Source organism: Pelobates fuscus, chromosome 11 (genome assembly GCF_036172605.1).
Source record: "Pelobates fuscus isolate aPelFus1 chromosome 11, aPelFus1.pri, whole genome shotgun sequence".
NCBI classification, from domain to species: Eukaryota; Metazoa; Chordata; class Amphibia; order Anura; family Pelobatidae; genus Pelobates; species Pelobates fuscus.
In genome coordinates, this window is record NC_086327.1 from 92047011 (window position 1) to 92068153 (window position 21143).

The following is a 21143-nucleotide window of genomic DNA, read 5'->3' on the forward strand; positions in this document are numbered from 1 at the left end:
CTTAATTTCCCATTTGGCTGACCTCACCCCTTAGTATCATGTCCCTGCGCCATTGATTTTGAAATGGCAGCCTGGCTCAATTGTTGGAGCCTCATTCAGTGATTCAGCCCTCGCCTACTCTTAGCAGCTGTTCCTTTTAATGTGATAGCCTCGTGGGCTTTGCCAAGTGTCTTAGCACGAGCCACAGAAACACGAAAACAAAGAGGGGAATCTGCTTTGTCCCAAAGTGTCACTTCTTCCCTGCTAATCACATTAGCTTCGCTGTCTCTCATTTACATGCGTCCACTGATTCTTCAGTCTTGCTAACAATCTGCGCCACACTGGTCCTGGATAGACCCCTTTTATAAGACAGAGGGGTTTCGAGTGGCTGTTTTACTCCAGTGAAGCAGATGTAACGTAAAAGATCAAGCATCATTATAGCTAGGGATATTTTTTTTTTAAATTGTCTTGGATTAAACCTAATTTTAGGGTTTTGGAGGGTCCTTCAGATACATTTTATTGCATAAGGAGGAACATACTCACTAAGAGTTAAGTGCAAGAATCAAGCAGTTGGCTCCACAATTCAGTATCTGACACAGCTTTACTTTCAAGGTAAGATACCACTTTGAATGTTTGTCTTGCTAGGAGGATGACAGATAACAATGATGGCATATTAAACACTGCTCAAATGCCATTACGTTCTGCATTCAGCATTGAACATTATTAACCCACTGAGTGATGAGATGACTTCTCCTTCTCAAGGAGTTTAATGATTAAAGAGTTGGTTTATATTTGTCAATACACTGTATTTACTTGTCTTGTGTGGTTTGTTTAAACTATAATTCTTACTTTAACTTTTAGGAGCTAGATAAAATGGAGCAACTAGAGAGCAAACTCCACTCGTATAGTATGTTCGGACTCCCCAAACTGCCCCAACAGCTTTGCTTTGACCATGATTCATGGGAAGAAGATGAAGATGATACTAATTTGACTCTTGAAGATAGCTGGCAGGAGATCATCAGTGTTCCAGAGGTATGGAACCCTAGCACCCTGGCAATGTTACAATTGTAGTGTTTTCTCATGCCTGATACTCACGTTGTGCTAGACATGTACCTATAGAAGAAAGGGTCTATTCCATCTTTATTCTGCAGGTAATAAAAGCTAATTTAGGTATAGATGTGATAGGTTTGGGAATTGATCATGTTGAATTGGGAATTTCTTCTGCTAAACATGTTAAAGAACATTTCTATTATCTATATAGAGTATTAGGTGGATACAGATAGCAAGCTACCGGCTCCCTCAGTCACTCTCTGTTCTCAGAAATCTTTTGTGTTTCAACAGACGTTAACAAGACGGCAGTGCCACCAGCAGGAAGCCATCTGGGAGCTGCTCTACACCGAGGCCACATACATTAAGAAGCTCAAAGTCATAACTGATGTAAGTCTATTTTTTTATATAAATATATATACACACAGACATGCAGAGAGTGAGCAGAAAGTCTGATAGATGTGCACTTCAGCACTGAAACAGTAAAAGGTATATAAACACAAAAAGATACTTGCTTTTTTTTATTGTTGCTATCTTAGTTGATTTGGACAAGTGTCGGTCAGTGTGACTGTCTATTTGCGTTGATAAATTCCAGCTGGCTTGCTCATATTTGGAAGATTTGCGTTGGCAGCTTATTGATTAAACCTACAGTACCAATTCGTATCAGTAACTACATCTGAAATACAATGACAAGCATTTAAATGCCTAATTGCTTTTTGTGCTCTGTCTGTATGCTTAACATTTAATAGATTCGTATTATAATTAGTACTATGAGTCTGTTATGTATATTGAGTTAGTACACCATAATTCCATAGTTTGTACTTTTAAGTTGTATATTTAACGTACCATGTTCTCCTTCTATTACATGATATATACACAATACAAGTAACGGAGGTCTCTTTTCCTTTCATCCTAGCTTTTCCTATGCTGCCTGTTGAACCTGCAGGATTCAGGGTTGTTATGTGAGGTAAGAATTTAGATTTTTCAGTATGTGACTGACAATATGATATCCACTTTGACAAGTATCAGAATATCTGACAACAGCGACTCTGACTTGAGCAAAAAGCCAGTAGAAATATTGGAAGGGTAAATGTTTCTGCTAGAACAGGGGTGCCCAAAAGGAAGATCCCCAGATGTTGTAGAACCACAACCCCCATGATGCTTTGCATGTCTTTAGAAAGACAAAACATCATGGAAGTTGTAGTTTTAAAAACATCTGGGGGATCTACTGTTTTGGGCACCCCTGTGCTAGAAGGACAGCTTCCAAATGTATGTGATACACAGTTCATGGTACAGATTTATTTTATGTCACTTTATTCCTAAAGGTGGAGCCCGAGAAGTTGTTCAGCAATGTTCAGGAGATCATTCAACTCCACCGATCCCTGTGGAGTAATGTTATGGTACCAGTCCTGGAGAAGGCCAGAAAGATGAAAGGCTTGTTAAACCCAGTGGATTTTGAGAAAGGATTTAGGACGGTAATAAAGACATGATTTATTCACTCTTTATATAATCATTGCAGTGTGGGCATTTACAAGCAAGAGGGAGTATACTGGCTATCTTTTCTTCTTTCCTGCATTACTATTAGAATAATTTTTATAGCTCCGACATGTATTTTGCAGAAATTCACAACTATACAATTGAGATGTATAACAGCAGGTAATTGAAAGATAAAATGATTTTGACAGATACAAGCATAGATAAGTATAAGAAGTATGGGAACCAGGGCTAGTGCCCCACCTGACCGAGCCAATGGTCAGTCTTGGATACAGAAAGTGAAGAGTCATACTCAAATGAGCTTGCCACCGCGGAATTCACACACACATCTGATTTCATCAAACCAGTGTTCCTTAACCCCTTAAGGACACATAACATGTGTGACGTGTCATGATTCCATTTTATTCCAGAAGTTTGGTCCTTTAGGGGTTAAAAAGAATAGCAACATTTTATCTGAATGCTAAACTTTAAAAGGACCCTCAAGTTTCCTAAAACATTTTTCAGCTTGCTGAACTGCTTTATGTGTGAAGAGTGCGTCCACTTTTTAATTTTACAAAAAGTGCAGATTTCAATAGAAAATAGCACTTTTATAAATTAAAGGAGCATTATAATGTCAGGAATACAACCGTGTATTCCTGACACTACAGGTGTGAAAACCCTATTTACGTGACCATCCCCCTTGCCTTCTTCCCCACACTGCACCAGTCTCTTTTTGGCTGGCCCTGCTCATGCTCCACCTCCTCAGCTGATATCATCATAATTTTAAGATCTATGTGTGTCAAACAATGTTCAGATAATTCAGATGGAGAAATAGCCTATATTCGTTATAACCAGGGTCAAAATAATTCTTGCTAAGATACTTTTCCTTCATATCAATAAATACGATAATTTCAATGATGGCTGTTACAATTTTATATAAAGAGTTTATTGCAGCTAAAGTCCACGATTATTTTACTTTTTTTTTTAATTTTAATATCCCGATTACTCCCAACTTACTGTTGTAGATGTAGGAGATTGGTGAATGTTCATATGTCCTAGTCAAACGTGCATAAATTTATTTTTATTCAAAAAATGAAAAAGAAATAATTTAAAAACCATTTGAGACCAATTTTAGTCTGTTAATGAGCACTTTTCTGCAGTGGGATATTACTCGTTATCTTTAGGTTAGATAAATTAAAAATTATTAATGGATCATACATACTAAACATTTTTATCTTTATAAATATATATTTATACAAAAATGACCTACTAAAATACTGTCTTGATTTGCAGTTTGAGTCTCTTTTCAAGCCATATATCAGATACTGTATGGAAGAGGAAGGATGTATGGAATATATGAGAAACCTCCATCGGGACAATGAACTTTTTCGAGCTTATGTAACGGTAAGTTCTGTGGTATCTAGTGCTTTTTCAAATTGTTTGTTTATTTTTTTTTTGAACAAAAATAAAAATTAGTAATAATTTACTTACTGATTTTCTGCCCATAAATTTTGATTATTCACTGTTATTTGGACAATCATCTGCCTTTATCAATGAATTATGGTCAAAGATAGTTAAGTGAATAATTGTGATATATATAAATATTGTGTGTGTAGTAGATGTAGTCCTAAAGTTTAGTTTTAGAAGGTTTTTCTTTAAATATACTTGATATACATTTATGTTGTTGTTGCACGGATACTTAACATTTTTTTTTCTAAATTGTCTTTAGTGGTCTGAGAAACACAAACAGTGCAATCGCCTGAAACTGAGTGACATGTTAGTGAAGCCACATCAGCGTCTCACAAAGTATCCTCTATTGCTCAAATCAATCCTGAAGAAGACAGATGACCCTCAAGTCAGAGAGTCCATTGTTCTCATGGTGAGCATCTATCTTTTGCAATACATACTTAAATAACAATAGGTGGTTTTTTTTTTTTGCCAACACTGCAGTAGACATTTAAGTGTAAGCTCAACTGCCAACATCAAATAAAAGCTTTTGGGTGAGTCTAACGCTTGCAATTCACCTTTGGGCTAAAAGGTTTGTGTCAATTTTGGCAGGTGAGCTTACACTTTATTGATATTGCATTGATACAAAAATATATTTAAGTGTAAATAGGTCTCTTCCCTGGGGCTGGTTTACATATACATACATATATTATATATATATATATATATATATATATATATATTGTAACAGTTTCCTTATTTCTACATATATACATATATATATATATATATATATTGTAACCGTTTCCTTATTTCTACTGATCTATCGTTTGATGCATTTTATCCATATGCATATTAGAGAACACGTTATAAGTAAATATATTTCTTTGTTGTCAATAACATCACCTGAGCTCTATACCATTTCTATTCTCTGCTGGAATGATGTAATACATCCATCATGAAGATAAATATTATCCATGTTACTGCTAATGTCAACATTCCCTCTGTCATTGCGTAATTTGTACGTAGGCTTGTCAATGGAGTTGGAATCTGTAGTTGAACATCAATAGCAGCTTTGATTTGCTTTTTAAATGATTGTTGTATGATCACTCTAGATAAACTCAGTGGAGCGTTTCATCAATCATGTAAATTCCCGAATGCGCCAAAGACAGGAACAACAGAGACTGGCGGCCATTATCAGCCGCATCGATTCTTACGAAGCCGTGGAGAGCAGCACTGATGAAGTGGATAAGGTATTAAATAATTGAAGAAATATCCTTTTTTTTTTTTTGTATTACTGAGGAGGAAAGCATTTGTTGAATTACTTGTGTAAATGGCTCTTTAAATGGCAGTTCCTCATTGTTTATTTCTATGTTAGATTCTGAAGGAATTCTGCCGGTTCGATTTAACAGCACCCATGATGGGAACATCATCTGATGATACTCGACAACTTCTTTTAGAAGGAAGTCTCAAGATGAAGGAAGGCAAAGACAGCAAGGTGATTGTTGTAAGGATGATGTTATAATTCGAACAATGTAAATGAAAAAAAAAAAGCAATATCTAGATCGGGGTAGGCAACCTATTAGCAGCACTGTGCCGAAATAAGATTGTGATGTCCCGTAGCGTGCCGGTCCTATTTTTTTTTTAAATTGAGGTGTGTATGCTGCCGTATTCTGATTGTTATTTATACTGTAATTGCTTTTTATTGTTGTATTCGTGCGTATATGAGCTATTATATTGTATATGTTCATGAGTAGTTTGTGGTATTGTGTATAAAACCTATGAATGTGGACTGTGTATGGGGGTTGCTTGTAAATTGTGTGTGTGGATGGATATGTCACATTGTGTTTGGTAGTGTGTGTATGTGTGGGGCTCTTTAGGGTATTGCATGTGGGATTGTGTGCATGTATATGGATTATTAGTGGAGTTAGGTTTGTGTATGGGCTGTTCACATTATTTGTATGAGGGGAGGGTTATTCTGCATTTCTGTGTACATCTAGCAGTGTGGGTGGCTTCCCTGGGGTCCAGTGGGGACCAGGCATACGTCAAGGACAGGAGCTGCAACAGCAGCTGCGGGCTGCTCTACTACAGTGTGGATTCCCATTCACAAGTGCTGGGAGGAAGTGATCTGAGATCACTTCCTCTACGTGCTGCAATGCATAAATTGAGGATTGCCCTTCACCACATTTCCATATTAGCAGATATCTGAAGTTTCATTGGGTCTCCTGAGAGGCCAGAGCCTGTTTGGCTCTAGCAGCCTTTAGTGCCGTGCAAAGATACCTTGAGTGCCGTGCATGGGACTCGTGCCATAGGTTGCCTACCCCTGATCTAGATATTTCTCATAAATATTGAAGGTCACCTTTGTTTTTTAACCAGAGTATTCCAAGGTGTACCTAGGTTATATCTGCTGCAGAACTGTGCATTGACAGCCTCTCCCTCCCAACTGTAATTGGTTTTGGCTGCAGCTACACCCCGTTTGTGTCTCTCCCCATACCTTCACACTCTTGCGTGTCTATCCTAACCGCTGAGTCCCTTAACCTTCATCCCTTGTGTCCTATCCCCTCCCTGTGCATCTCTGAACTCCCTCATTATCCTCTGTGTGACTCTTAAACTCCCTTGCTTTACTCCTTGTCTGTTTAACTCCCCCCACAATCTCATTTTGGAGCCTGGCTAATCAGGACCACAATAGAAGATCCTCATGTGCCTTCATGTACCACCTTTACTCACTCCATAGCTCTCATATCTCCCAGGTGGACTGGGCAAACGAGTATGTAGATCTGCGGTCTTGAGTGATCCCTTTACAATGAGTCATAATATGGGGATGGAGGTCTCTCCATACCTCTCTCTTACCCTAGCATCCCCTTAGTACATTGAAATAATTTTATGGCCTGCGGAAGGCAATATTTTAAATGATATGCCTTGCTGACTACTGATTGACTCTCTTCTTAGTTATGCAATGGTGCAACAAGTGTTCTAAATATTTTCATTGCAATATAACGGATACACTAGATATCGTGGCTTCACTCAATATTATAGCATAATTAGCATGTAGCTATTAAGAGAGAGATTCCTTACTGCACATAATTTAGAATTCAAGCATAATAGCCATGCTCAGAGGCGTAACTAGAAACTAGAAACCACCAGGCTACGGTGTGAAAATTGCCCTAGGACCCCCCCACCCATCTCCCAAGTATCTCATCCCCCCTTCTTCCACTCCCATTTGCTCTAGCCCCTCCCTTTCTCCATCCCTACTCTCCCTGTGTCTCATTTCACCCTCTCTCCCCCCTACCCTCCCTGTATCCCATTCCTCACTCTCTCTCCTCCCCCCGTGTCCCATTCCTCACTATCCCCCCCAAACTGTGTCCCATTCCTCACTCTCTCCCCCACCTGTGTCCCATTCCTCACTCTCTCCCCCACCTGTGTCCCATTCCTCACTCCCCCATGTCCCATTCCTCACTCCCCCCATGTCCCATTCCTCACTCCCCCCCATGTCCCATTCCTCACTCCCCCCCATGTCCCATTCCTCACTCCCCCCCATGTCCCATTCCTCACTCCCCCCCATGTCCCATTCCTCACTCCCCCCTCATGTCCCATTCCTCACTCCCCCCATGTCCCATTCCTCACTCTCTCCCCCCACCCGTGTCCCATTCCTTACTCTCCCCCCACCCGTGTCCCATTCCTCACTCTCTCCCCCCTACCCTCCCTGTGTCCCATTCCTACCTCTCTCCCTCTCCTGTACCTGCTTCTGTGCCGCGGTTCCCAGTCTGACAGGAAGTGCTCTCATAGTGAGCACTTCCAGTCAGACTGCTCGGTCCTGCTACACACAGACAGGAAGGGAGCTCTTTCCCCCTGCCAGACACCCGGGAACCGTGGACACTGGCCGGTGCGGCTGTGCACGGGCCCAGATGGTATCCAGGCTGCCCACAGTCTCAGGGGTCGCTGCTGCGGTGGGATCCCCTGGAGTGAGTTAGGTACGCCACTGCCCATGCTTTATCTAAATTGCTTACAATCAGGCATGCCTCTGGGAGCTGAAGTGGAGTATCACTGATGTGGAATATGACTGGTATTGTATTGAGATGTAGACATGTACTACACATTTGACGTTTCTGATACAGACTAGAATTATGCCTTAACACACCTGCATTTATTCTGCTTCCAGATGGATGTCTATTGCTTCCTTTTCACCGACCTCTTCCTTATCACAAAGCCAGTGAAGAAAGCTGAAAGAACCAAAGTAATTAGACAACCTTTAATGGTGGATAAAGTCATATGCAGGGAACTAAAAGACCCAGGTAATTGACGGAATGTCCATTATTTATTTTGTGCACTTCAATTTTGTTTTTTAATTCAGTTTTTTTTTTTTTGTTCTCTTATTGTTTTATATTTATTTGCATTAAGTGCAAAATAATGAACAGGTGAAATATAATCTATATATTAAATACACACATACGTAACATGACAAGAACACAAAATAAATAAAACTATTAGCTTAAATAAGAAAATAAATTAAAGATTTTTTTTCCCAGTATGTTAAAGTTTTCATTTATCTGCTTTGGAGGTAATTGATGTTGTGTTTTATATGTATCTGAAATCCTATGGGTTGTTCTTTATGTTTATATAAAAAGAAAAAAAATCTTAACTTGGTTTTATAACTAATGTGAGATTCCGGAAAGCATAGTCTTCCTAATGTAATCAGAGTTTTACTAGAAACTATAAAACGTAAGCTTTAAGTTTGACTACAGAAAGTGTGCTTTGATATATATATATTTTTTTATTTATTTGTTTAGACTTTAATCCATTGTCTACTGTTTGTTTGCTTTTGGTTTTTAAAATGAAAGAATGCTATTCAATTTTCATTCTCCTAAATCATTAAAGGAGAAGTTGGACTGTTTTTGTATACAGTGCACAGATGCTATGTAAGTTAAAAGATAAACATTGCTCTTATTCAGCCTGACCTTAGTATTGTCTGACCTTAGTATTGGCCGTCTTGAACAAACATTTAATCATGATGACTCAGGTAGGAGTTTTTGCAGATGGCTATAATTTAACACCTGATACTTTGCAAACGATGCTAACAAAATACTTTGAGGGAACCATGAGCAACCTAAGAATCTAAACGAATGTAATAGACGATTGCTTAAGTCAAATAGCGTATTTTCTTTTGAAAAAGTGAATTTGAGAATATTGTCACTCACTTTTTCTCTTAATAAATGTATATGAAATATTTTCTTTTTAAAGGAACACTATAGTTGCAGGAATACAAACCTGTATTCAAGGCATAGTTTTGAAAGTATAGTTTAGACCTCCAGCACTCCTCTGTTTTTTTTTTTTTTGTTTTTTTAAAGGTATTATATTTACCTTTTTTTTTCTAGTGCCACTAGCGTCTCGTTGCGGCTGGCTGCACTCCGCTCCACGACGGAGATAATCAAATTTGATGATGTCAGCCAATCCAACGCTTTCCTACAGGGGAAAATAATGGGGAGGATATTATGCATGCCTGGCAAAATGCCATGATTAGACAATCAGCATCTTCTCACAGAGATGCGTTGTATCAATGCATCTCTATTGTACAGCGCTACGGAATCTGATGGCGCCATATAAATAAAATAATAATAATAATAATGAGGAACATTCAGAGTTTCCATGCAGTGACCATCTGAGTGACCACCACTAGAGTTCTTCCTAGGCGGCAAAGTAAACACTGACTTTTCTCTGATAAGGCAGTGTTTACATTAAAAAGCCTGCATGCACCGACTATACACACCAGAACAACTTCATTAAGCTGTGGTTGTTCTGGCGACTATTCTGGTTTCCATTTAAATTGATTTTGTTAGAAGCTGCTCTGTTTTAATTAGAATAATACACAAAAACATGGTTTATTTTCTCAAACTCTACAAGACAAGGAAGCTGTATTTTATTAATGTATGTCACAACTTTTAACATGAGAACTTGCTTATCCCTTTCGAATGCATTACAGGATCCTTCTTGCTGATCTACCTGAATGAATTCCGAAGTGCAGTTGCTGCCTATACCTTTCAAGCAAGTGGCCAATCATTGTGTAGAGGGTGGATTGAAGCTCTTTACAATGCACAGGTAAATAGTTGCTGTTCTGTAAGAATGAACAGAGATGTAATTAAGGGAATATAATGGGTCTATTCATTAACACACGTGCACACAAAACAACTACTAGTATTTCCTTATTTAAAACATATAAAACTTGTAAACCCATTGAGAAAGCACAAAAGAAGACAGAGCTGTCCATCTTTCAGGATATATTCTAGTTATATTAGACACTTTTGGATGTTTATACCAGTTTCCACGTGCCATTGGAGAGTAGAAATTAACCCCGGCATACAGTGGAGAATCATGTTTAAGGCTTGAATATTTGCATATCATATCAATGAAGTGGTCATGTTGCTTGGAAAACCCTTTAATATTGAAGAAAACAGATTTACATCTTTGCAAAGGATCTGCCGGAGTCCTCCTTTGTGAACTGTGTGCACGTCATGGAAATGTTATTCTTTTTTTTTTTTACTTTATTATATTATTGTACATTTTTATTCATTATCTTTGTAATTAAAAACCTTGAGCCTTGAGTTTCCCTTTAATAATTTCATTTCTATTATAACCTTCTAGAACCTTTTGCAAAAATTGCGTCAGGAACATCAACAAAACCAGCAACAGATGACTCATCTTCAAGAAGAGGAGGAAGATATGGAAAGTGGGACATCTGCAGCGAGTTCCCCCACCATTATACGTAGGAGCAGTAATGACATGGTACAAAGGTAATCCAAAAGTGTGTGTTTATGGTCGGCATTAGATCAGGGCTCAAAATTTCCACTATTCATTTGGGGGTGAAACTTTAACCCTAGTGATGGTGGCATGGACCTTTCAGGATTGCAGTGGCTAGTAAATTAAAAGACATGGCTAGAAGCATAAGATTTAATATGCCAAGCCTTGATTATACTATTTAGGTATAGTGATTAGTTTTTCTCTTTTCATCATAATGTGAAATTTTTATGCTGATTTGTTAATGCCATTATTTATTTTTAATCACTGTATGTGTTCATTTGTTGTATTTTGTAGTCAGTCAGACAGCTCAACAGAAACAATCTCAGTTGTGGTCATCGATGCCAGTGAAGATCTTTCTTCTCCTGAGAATGAAAAAGGACCCTTTGTTTCTCAATCAGATGAAACATCAAGCAGTACTACAGCTTCATCCATAACACCAACAAGAGACATGTTTGAAAGTATGGAGCCTCCTGAACCAAATCCAGCTGTTGATTCAAACTACCTAAAACTGGAACCAAATGGGTGTAGGTCTTCCTCCATAGACAGTGCATATGGCACACTCTCACCAACGTCGCTTGAAGAGTTTGTGGAACGTCAACAACATGAACTAGCCGAAGAGGAGAGGGAATCTACTAGTTCCCATCGTTCGACTTCCCCAAAGCTTCGGAGGCGAACTCCTGTCCAACTCCTTCCATGTAAGACTAAAGTTTTAAAGTCCAAGTCAGAAGCCAATATCCTTCATCTAATATCATCTAGTCCTTCACATCACTCTGATGAAGAAACTCCTCTTACTCAAAGTAAAAGCCTGAGTGAACTTTTTATGTCTGGAAGACCAGATAGTTTTTTAAATTCTGATGGCTATAACGATGATGGAAAACAATATACTCGCCAAAGGACTAGCATGGTGGAACCGTCATTAAACCAGGACAGGGAACTTGTAACTAAACACAGATCTCAGTCTGATTGCAGAAAAGTTGTCAATTTGAGTAGCTGTAGTAGCAGCTCATCTGAACTTTCAGAATCTGAAGACAGTGGATTTTCAAAAGCTGCTGGTTTAGAGAGGGAGGAGGGAAAAATACATAATCCTTTGTTGGAGGATGACCCACTTCAGCCATTAGAAGAATTTGACGTTGGTCCTAGAACACATCTGTACAGTCATTCTTTCTCTGAACAGTTTGGTGATGAGGAAAATGAGAGAGACTTGGACAGTAATAATACACCTGGCACAGCCAGACGGACAATGTCAGACTCACAGTCAGTCCAACACAGGAAACTTACTTTGGCCCAACTGTACAAAATTAGAACCACTTTGCTGCTTAATTCAACGCTAACCGCATCGTAAGTATTTTAGCATTATGCTTTTAAATGTCTTCATCTATCCAAAAGTTTATTTGCATATTTAATATTTTCACCCACCTCAACACTCACCACTCTGATACTTAAAGGGACACTCCAGACACCCAGACCACTTCTGCCCATTGGAGTGGTCTGGGTGCCAACTCCCACTACTCCTAACCCTGCAACTGTAATTATTGCAGTTTTTTATAAACTGCAATAATTACATTGCAGGGTTAACTCAACCTCTACTAGACAGCCACTAGAGGTCACTTCCTGATTTCTAGCAAGGATTTTCCTTGCTAGAGCATCGCTGGACGTCCTCACGCTGTGTGAGGACCTCCAGCGTCGCTCATTTCCCCATAGGAAAACATTGAAATTCGTTTTGAATGCTTTCCTATGGGGAGACCTAATGCGCATGCGCGGCATTGCCGCGCATGCGCATTAGGTCTCCTCTGCCGGTGGGCTGGATCAGTCTCGCCCAGCGGCCGACTGAATCAGAAGGAGGAGCGGCACGGAGGAGGAGACAGCGACGAGGGACATCGTCGCTGCCTCAGGTAAGTGACTGAAGGGGTTTCCACCCCTTCAGAAGCTGGGGATTGGGGGGTGGGAGGGAAAGGGTACCTCCAGTGCCAGGAAAACGGATTGTTTCCCTTTAAAGATTCAGTTTCCACATCTCTCTTGATGTATAACAGATTGCATGCCTCTTTTAACCATGCCCACAGAGATAGAATCCTTGGCTATGTGTATACATTTGTGGAGTGTTCTAGTTATCATGTATATAAAAATGTTTTTTTTTGTTTTGTTTTTTTCATAGCAGTCTTAGCACTTAGGCTGCTAATTCAATCTTCAAGTACCCCAATGCTCCACTTCTGTTCCATTGGCTATATTACTAAAACCAGACCTGTAGGACAGGGTTTTTGAATTACAGTGCTAGCATTTAGGTGTTATCCATTTTTTTGGATATGTCATATTATTTGTGGTCTGCAGAAACGTAATGATGGTCCAGGCACTCAAGGTAAATCCAGTGAGCTGAAACATTGTTTTTCATGCTCACTTGATTTACCTTGAGTGCCTGGACCATCATTACATTTTTGCAAATTGCATTGTGAGGATTGGCCAACCTCAGGCCCGGATGCACCCTGGGATCCAGGAGAGTGCGGTATCCATTTTGGCAATTCTAAACTTTGTGGTTCACATTTTCCTAGTATCCCCTCCCTGACCCCCACCAATGCCTGTGGGTTGGGGCTCTAATATTAACAATAAGGGGTATCTATGGTCCTCTCCCCAGGCCCGCGGGTCGGGCCTACAATTTATTTCAAAATGTGGGGGTTGAATATTCCATTATCCACTCTGCCAAATAATAGTAAGTTCCCCCCTGCAGTGGCTTGTGGTCCCCTAGCCACCCCTTCACCCTAATAATAGTGGGGAAGGGGCTAAAAAAAAATCTAATACATGTAAAAAAAAGATTTATGCACCCCCCTTCCCAATAAAATCAATAATTTCCGATGCCACTCATTAAAATTAAAAAGGGAAATCACAACTAAAACTAACAGGTATTGCAAAGTGTGGGGAAATTTCCCATGCTTTGCAATATGACCAGGAGTGCTCTGGTTGATTGGCTAATAAACCATGGGATGGTGCCTTTCTATGGGTCCTATGGAGGTACAATACCCCCATTATAGTATTATGGGGTCTTATTCACATACATAAGATTTTTATTTGGTTATTTTAATTTTTACATTTTTTGTTTTTAGTGATTAGTTTAGTTTTCCTGACCCAATAGTGTTAAAACCACTATTTAGGTGTCTTGACCCCTCTTAGCAAGGGTTAAAGCTTACCTTAATCTTAATCAGAATTGATTGATTAATGCTTTCCCTCTGAGTTTGGCTGAGATCAAAGAGGTGGGGTTGGGCCAAACGCCGGTCTGGCCAATCAACATCTCCTCATAGAGAAACATAGAAACATAGAATGTGACGGCAGATAAGAACCATTCGGCCCATCTAGTCTGCCCAATTTTCTAAATACTTTCATTAGTTCCTGGCCTTATCTTGTAGTTAGGATAGCCTTATGCCTATCCCACACATGCCTAAACTCCTTTACTGTGTTAACCTCTACCACTTCAGCTGGAAGGCTATTCCATGCATCCACTACCCTCTCAGTAAAGTAATACTTCCTGATGATATTTTTAAACCTTTGTCCCTCTAATTTAAGACACTGTCCTCTTGTTGTGGTAGTTTTTCTTCTTTTAAATATAGTCTCCTCCTTTACTGTGTTGATTCCCTTTATGTATTTAAATGTTTCTATCATATCCTCCCTGTCTCGTCTTTCCTCCAAGCTATACATGTTAAGATCCTTTAACCTTTCCTGGTAAGTTTTATCCTGCAATCCATTAGTAGCCCTTCTTTGAACTCTCTCTAAGGTATCAATATCCTTCTGTAGATAGGGTCTCCAGTACTGTGTACAGTACTCCAAGTGAGGTCTCACCAGTGTTCTGTACAATGGCATGAGTACTTCCCTCTTTCTACTGTTAATACCTCTCCCTATACAACCCAGCATTCTGCTAGCATTTCCTGCTGCTTTATTACATTGTCTGCCTACCTTTAAGTCATCAGAAATAATCACCCCTAAATCCCTTTCCTCAGATGTTGAGGTTAGGACTCTATCAAATATTCTGTACTCTGCCCTTGGGTTTTTACGTCCAAGATGCATTATCTTGCACTTATCCACATTAAATGTCAGTTGCCACAACTCTGACCATTTTTCTAGTTTACCTAAATCATTAGCCATTTGGCTTATCCCTCCTTGAACATCAACCATGTTACATATCTTAGTATCATCCGCAAAAAGACACACCTTACCATCAAGACCTTCTGCAATATCACTAATAAAAATATTAAAGAGAATGGGTCCAAGTACAGATCCCTGAGGTACCCCACTGGTGACAAGCCCAAGCTTCGAATATACTCCATTGACTACAACCCTCTGTTGCCTGTCACTCAGCCACTGCCTCACCCATTCAACAATATTGGAATCCAAACTCAAAGATTGCAGTTTATTGATAATGAATCAATACACCTCTATGAGGAAAGTTCATCGTCTCCATGCAGAGCGTGGAGATGGTGAACATCAGTGCTGCACAGTGTGCAGGACTGCCCCAGGAAGCCTCTCCAATGGCCATCTGAGGAGTAGCCACTGGAGGTGTCCGTAGGCTTTAATGTAAACACTGCATTTTCTCTGATGAAACCGTGTTTACTGCAAAAAGCCTGCAGGTACAGACAGTACTCACCAACACAACTACATTAAGCTGTAGTACTTCTGATGACTATAGTATCTGTTTAATGTAACGGCTGGTTACAAAGTACTGGCCAGCCACCCCATAATTAACAATTGCTTTGCTGATGGATTTTAACCATTTGCCTGTAGGCTGCTAGCGCTGCAATTCATTTCGATTTTTTTTTTTTAATTCAGACTCAGAGTTGAATCTGAGCCTGGATTTGCTGCATTCGGTCCATATTTTAACCATTTGGATTTTGCAGTCCAAATGGCCCCCATTTTGCAGCCAGATGGTTTTACCCAAATGATTTGCCACACGCCCTAAATCTTTATTTACCACATCCTTGTATCCTAAGCTCATCAATGTTTCATTAAGCACATCCCTAACAGTATTTTCTATGGAGGTTCTGAAACTGCTTAGCCATCAGTATAATTTTCACTCCTGATATACTTCATGAAAAAAAAATCTCTACATTTAGTATATGACAGGCCTTCAGCCTTATACATGCATCTTGGTGAGGACCAGGGCTCTAGTCCTGCAGGAACGCGTGGGAACGGCATACCTGCACTTTTTCCACAGCAGGAATGCTGTTCCTGTTAGTGGTCCTGCAGGACCAGTGGCTGATCAAGGGGAAGGGGGTGGGGCAACGGGGCAATTGCTCCTCCCTCCCCCGAGAGGCGATGCTCTCCCCTGCAGGGCTGGTGGTATCCAAGCGTCAGCCCTGCTGGCAGCCGTCAGGGAGGGAGAGAGGACCCCGGAGCTCAGCCTGCAGCTCCTCTGCGTCCTCCTCTCGCAAGCACAGAGCGTTGCCGCGGTCACTGTGGCAACGCTCTGGATCTCACGAGAGTGAACTCTAGCCCAGAAGGCTAGAGTTAACTCTCACCACTGGGACCACCAGGGTTTTTAGGCTTAAAAATGAATCCTTCGGCTTATAGGAGATAGGTCTTTGATGCTAGACACATAAATATGATACAGTGTCCTGACTCAAGTTTACATCTTATAATGCTTACTCTTACCTTTCAAATATATCTCTGATGCTCAGGCAAAACGGTAATACTAGGAAAACTATGCTGATATACCCTGTTTTCTTTCTTTCAGAGAAGTGTAAATATATGGAAAGAAGTGAGCAGTCAACAGTTATTCAAGGAAATGTAATTCACTTGAGATAAACGAGAATGATTTTCTTGGACATTTACCGTTTTTTGGCACAGCAGATGGTGAAGTTTGCTGCCCCATACAGATGTTCAAGAACACTGCACCGAAGAAGACGGGATACATGTTTGCATCTTGTGTTGGCTCATGCAAAAATATTTGAGTGACAACGGGTAGAACTGGTTTCTATCTTCGTAACAAGTGACTTTTTCAAGGGTATGCATTTTCTAGGAACCTGCACAGGACAGATTTCTCCTTTTTTTTTGCACTTTGAGAAAAGCATTGACTAGCCAAAACTCACTAAACGGAGGTCGGAGTTTTGGCAAACTATAACTGCCACATATTCTCTTCCTAACTAGAAAAATGAGAAGACTGAAAGAAATTGGACTTATACCTCATCGAAAGATTCTAGATATTATGAAGAACAAACAACGACAAACCCATTTTTTTTTTTCTATTAATTTTAAACACCGTTACTCTTCTATTTGAATATGAAATAGCAGTTGGTAATTGAATATGTAAAACTGTAATTAGAGCAATGTTTACTAAGAAACATGGTTGGAGAGAAAAAGAAATGGTTATTTCCACTCTTCTAAACGTGTATGAAAATTGATACCACATGGTGCTGGCCTTTTTTCTTGAAATGCTTTAGTACGTAGTTTAAATAAAAGAGGTCTAATGGCAGAGAATGCTGTGTCACTGGCACAAACGTCGTATCAAACGTTAAAGAACACCAGTGTATTGCTTTGTTACCGATATGTTGCAAAAATTGGCTAAGTACGTGGTTCATGTTAGGGAATGAATTCTGTACAGTAGACTTTGTTGGATCCTAGATGCTAAATATAAGATACAGACATGATAGTTTGTCATATTTATACGGCGCCATTATATCCCATTGATCTCTACGATGTGCTAGAACAGTATTATGAGATACGGTGAATGCCAATGCTTAAATTATTATTTTTTATTGAAAATGCTTTGTAAAGTAATTTTAATATTGTAATATAATGTAACACGTCGAGGGGCACTTTATTTTAGGGTAATATTGATTAACAAAATAAAAATGTGCTCTGAGCAACAATTATCGATATGTACATTAAAAAAAAGCTTTCAACATAACATTTATCTGGCTTATACAGTTAATGCAATTGCACTTAACCATTCAAAAATCATTTGAATTTAAGAATTGAATTTTTTATGTTTTTTTAAAATATATATAATATCTTTCATAGATTGGATTTGAGTGCTTCATTGGAAAAAAAAAAATCATAAGCAGGGGTTTATTTATTAAACATTTGTTCTTCCTGATGTGTTTTTTTTTTATATTTTAATAGAGAAGTTATTAATAATTTGAATATACCAAATATTTTAAATATTAATCCCACCACAAAACAATCTGTAAACAATGCTAGCAATAAAAAAAAAAAAAAGTGCTGTATAGTTTAGGAAATAAGATTTGAACGCATTGCGAGAGAGACTGATACAAATGTTAATGATGGGTTTGCTAGTAACAACTTTAAATTTAAAAATGAACCATTGATTCAACCCATAATCATTGCTCTAAACTAGGCATTTTGTCAATGTATTTATCACAGAGCAATGTTCAACAGCATATCCATAAGCTTAAAGGGACACTATAGTCACAAGAACAACAACAGCTAATTGTATTTGTTCAGGCTTTTTGCAGTAGACACGGTGTTTTCAGAGAAAATGCAGTGTTTACATTACAGCCTAGGGATACCTCTACTGGCTGCCACTCAGATGGCTTCTAGAGGTGCTTCCTATGGCAGTCCTGCCTAGACTGCAGCACTGCCATTCAGTGTCTCCACCGTGTGCATGAAGACACTGTATATTCTTCATAGAGAAACATTGATTTTCAATGCATCTCTATGCGTAGACGCTGATAGGCTAGGGCTGCGTTTGGCTTCTGCTGGCTTTGCCTCCTTGACAGTCTCAGGCAACCCAATGCTTTCCTATTTGAAAGCATTGTGATTGGCTCACAACACCACTTCTGATGATATCAGTGAAGCAGGCAGATCATGGACACAGTCAGCAGCAGCAGACATGAATAAAAGTAAGAGCTTGCTATATTTAGATGAGCAAGAGGTGGCCAGGGGTGCTAGATGGTGGTTTTAACACTATAGTGTCAGGAATACATGTTTGTGTTACTGACCCTATATTGTTCCCTTAACACAAATACAACACCCCCTAACCGCCCAAAACAATAAAAACCAAATTACTTTTTTTTCCCATTCAGATGCTTCTCATAGAGATTTATTAAAGACACATGGCACATGCTAGGTAATCAATGCAATCTCCCAGCGTTTGGAAAAAAATAAAATAAAAAAATTAAGCTATTGAATATATTTGACATCCGGCATCAGCATGCAAAGTATGCTAGCTTTTAATAACACTATAGTTAATTAAAAGGACACTATAGTCAGCAGAAAAACTACAGCTTATTGTATTTGTTCTGGTGAGTGAATCATTCCCTTTTGGCCTTTTGCTCTAAACACTGCTTTATTTCAGAGAAAAGGCAGTAATTAGATTACAGCCTAGTGATAACTCCACTGGCCACTCCTTAGATGTCTACTAGCGGTGCTTCCTTGGGCAGTGCTGCACAGTGTGCAGGACTGACATCCAGTGTCTCCACCCTCTGCATGGAGACACTGAACTTTTCTCATAGAGATGTATCGATTCACTGCAACTCTATGAGGAGATGCTGTTTGGACAAGGCTGTGTTTGTCTTGTGCTAGCTCTGCCCCTGATCTGTCTCTTTGACAAGCTCAGCCAATTCTATGGGGAAGTATTGTGATTGGCTCAGAACAACACTTCTGATGTCAGCCAAGAAGGCAGACTAGGGGCAGAGACAGCATCAACAGGCTGGAATAAAGGTAAGATTTTAATTTAGGCAGTTAAGGGGGGCCAGATGGTGATTTTAACACTATAGGGTTAGGTCTACATGTTTTGTTCCTGACTCTATAGTGCTCCTTTAATAATTTCAGGTTCTAGTTAAATCAATTTCTATAGCAATAGAAAATTCATCCTGTAATATACTACAAGATAAAATAACAAAATCAAATGTTCTTGAATTCAAAGTGAATTTAGGGGGGGTTGCAATATTAAATGCAGCAGTTTTGGTTTCTAGTGACTTCAACAAGAACAGGTTTGCATGAAACTCAGGCCACAGAGTTGCATTGAACTCAGCAGCTCACTGAGAACACTTGGGGAAACGTATAAAAATAGATCAAAGTTCGAAAACTGGAGCCATCAAAATAAACAGCAATCATTATAGGTTGCCATGGTGATGACTCCATTTTTAGAATGTTAGCAGCGATCCACAACAGACCATCAGTCAACCTGCCCCCCCCTCTTTAGGGGCAGAACATCCCCTTGCCCTGTGCAGCCTACTTCCTTACCTGCCCAATGGGTTATTAAGATTTATGTGGCAAGTCGCAATCAGGAAGACTTTTATGTAGATATAAATTATAGCCGATTGTTCTATTGCAACAGTATGCTTTTCTACCAGATTAATGATGATGCATCTGACTTTATGAGCGCACCAACCACTCTGCTAATGCAATGATTAACCCTTTAAAGGTAATGTCTAAGTGTCTTTGCATGCCTATAACAGAACAGGAATACTTGCACACTGCCTTGTAATGCAATGGGTTTTTCCCTGCACTACAGAGTGGCTTTTTTTATTTAATCTGAGGCTGTAGAAATATGCTTGCTGCATAAAATACATAAGGGACCGACGTGGTGTAATTTGTAGGTAGATATTTTTCCCCATTTACAACACTCTACAAAAGTTATTGTTGAAGGCATTTAATAAAATGGGGACCACTAGATCACTGCTGTGATCACTTCCACATACCTGGTGTAATCAGTTAGGGATACATTGCATAGTCCCCATGCACACATCATGTTATGTTAAGGGTATAGACTATAAATGGGCATTCTCAGATATACAGTATATCATGTAAAGTACTTTTTTTACAGGAGGTATTTTGCAATTGGTGAAGCAGCACACAAAAAATATCAAACATACTACATGATAAAACTGTATGGTATGGTGGTCAGATGCCCCAATTGTGGATTATTTGAAAGGATACTATAGGCACCACAATCACTACAGCATGGTGTAGTGCAGTAATGGCTAAACCTGGACTACATTTCCCATGATGCTCAGCTAGCTTTTAGAGTCTAAAACAGGGCTGTCCAACCTACGGCCCCCCAGATGTTGCTGAACTACAACTCCAGGGATTCCCTGGCTATCTGTTTCATAGAAAGAATCATGGGAGTTGTAGTTCAGCAACATCTGGAGGGCCACAGGTTGGACAGGCCTGGTCTAAAAGCTAGCTGAGCATCATGGGAAATGTAGTCCAGAAACAATTTATGGTGTCAAAGTTAGCCATCACTGGTGTAGTGGTTCTGTTTCCAGTAGTGCCTTGGCGCGCTCCCACTGTAAGTAGTCAAGTGAAGTAAGACCATTCTAAAATAATTGAAGTATGCCAGTCCTCACCTCTGAGAGCTGTAAGCTCTTGCTCAGAAGTTTCTGCTAGCTCTATGGAGCTATGGCGCAGGCCCAGCTTGTTGGCAGAGTGTATCAGCTAACCACTCTCTCATCCAAGCTTAGCTC

At 39.5% G+C, this 21143-nt stretch overlaps 1 protein-coding gene across 3 annotated transcripts in view; it reads left to right on the forward strand.

The window, feature by feature from the left end:
* PLEKHG5 (pleckstrin homology and RhoGEF domain containing G5) overlaps positions 1 to 17696 on the forward strand; it is a 336555-nt gene extending 318859 nt beyond the window's left edge. For all 3 annotated transcript variants that reach the window (XM_063436446.1, XM_063436447.1, XM_063436448.1), the window contains 13 exons: positions 841 to 1011; positions 1321 to 1416; positions 1943 to 1993; positions 2352 to 2501; positions 3793 to 3903; positions 4229 to 4378; positions 5061 to 5198; positions 5324 to 5443; positions 8105 to 8237; positions 9923 to 10038; positions 10582 to 10730; positions 11032 to 12075; positions 16448 to 17696. In XM_063436446.1, coding sequence (XP_063292516.1) covers positions 841 to 1011; positions 1321 to 1416; positions 1943 to 1993; positions 2352 to 2501; positions 3793 to 3903; positions 4229 to 4378; positions 5061 to 5198; positions 5324 to 5443; positions 8105 to 8237; positions 9923 to 10038; positions 10582 to 10730; positions 11032 to 12075; positions 16448 to 16457 — 2439 coding nt within the window. In that variant the 3' untranslated portion in view covers positions 16458 to 17696. The remainder of the gene's footprint in view (positions 1 to 840; positions 1012 to 1320; positions 1417 to 1942; positions 1994 to 2351; positions 2502 to 3792; positions 3904 to 4228; positions 4379 to 5060; positions 5199 to 5323; positions 5444 to 8104; positions 8238 to 9922; positions 10039 to 10581; positions 10731 to 11031; positions 12076 to 16447) is intronic.
* The last annotated feature ends 3447 nt before the right edge of the window (positions 17697 to 21143 follow it).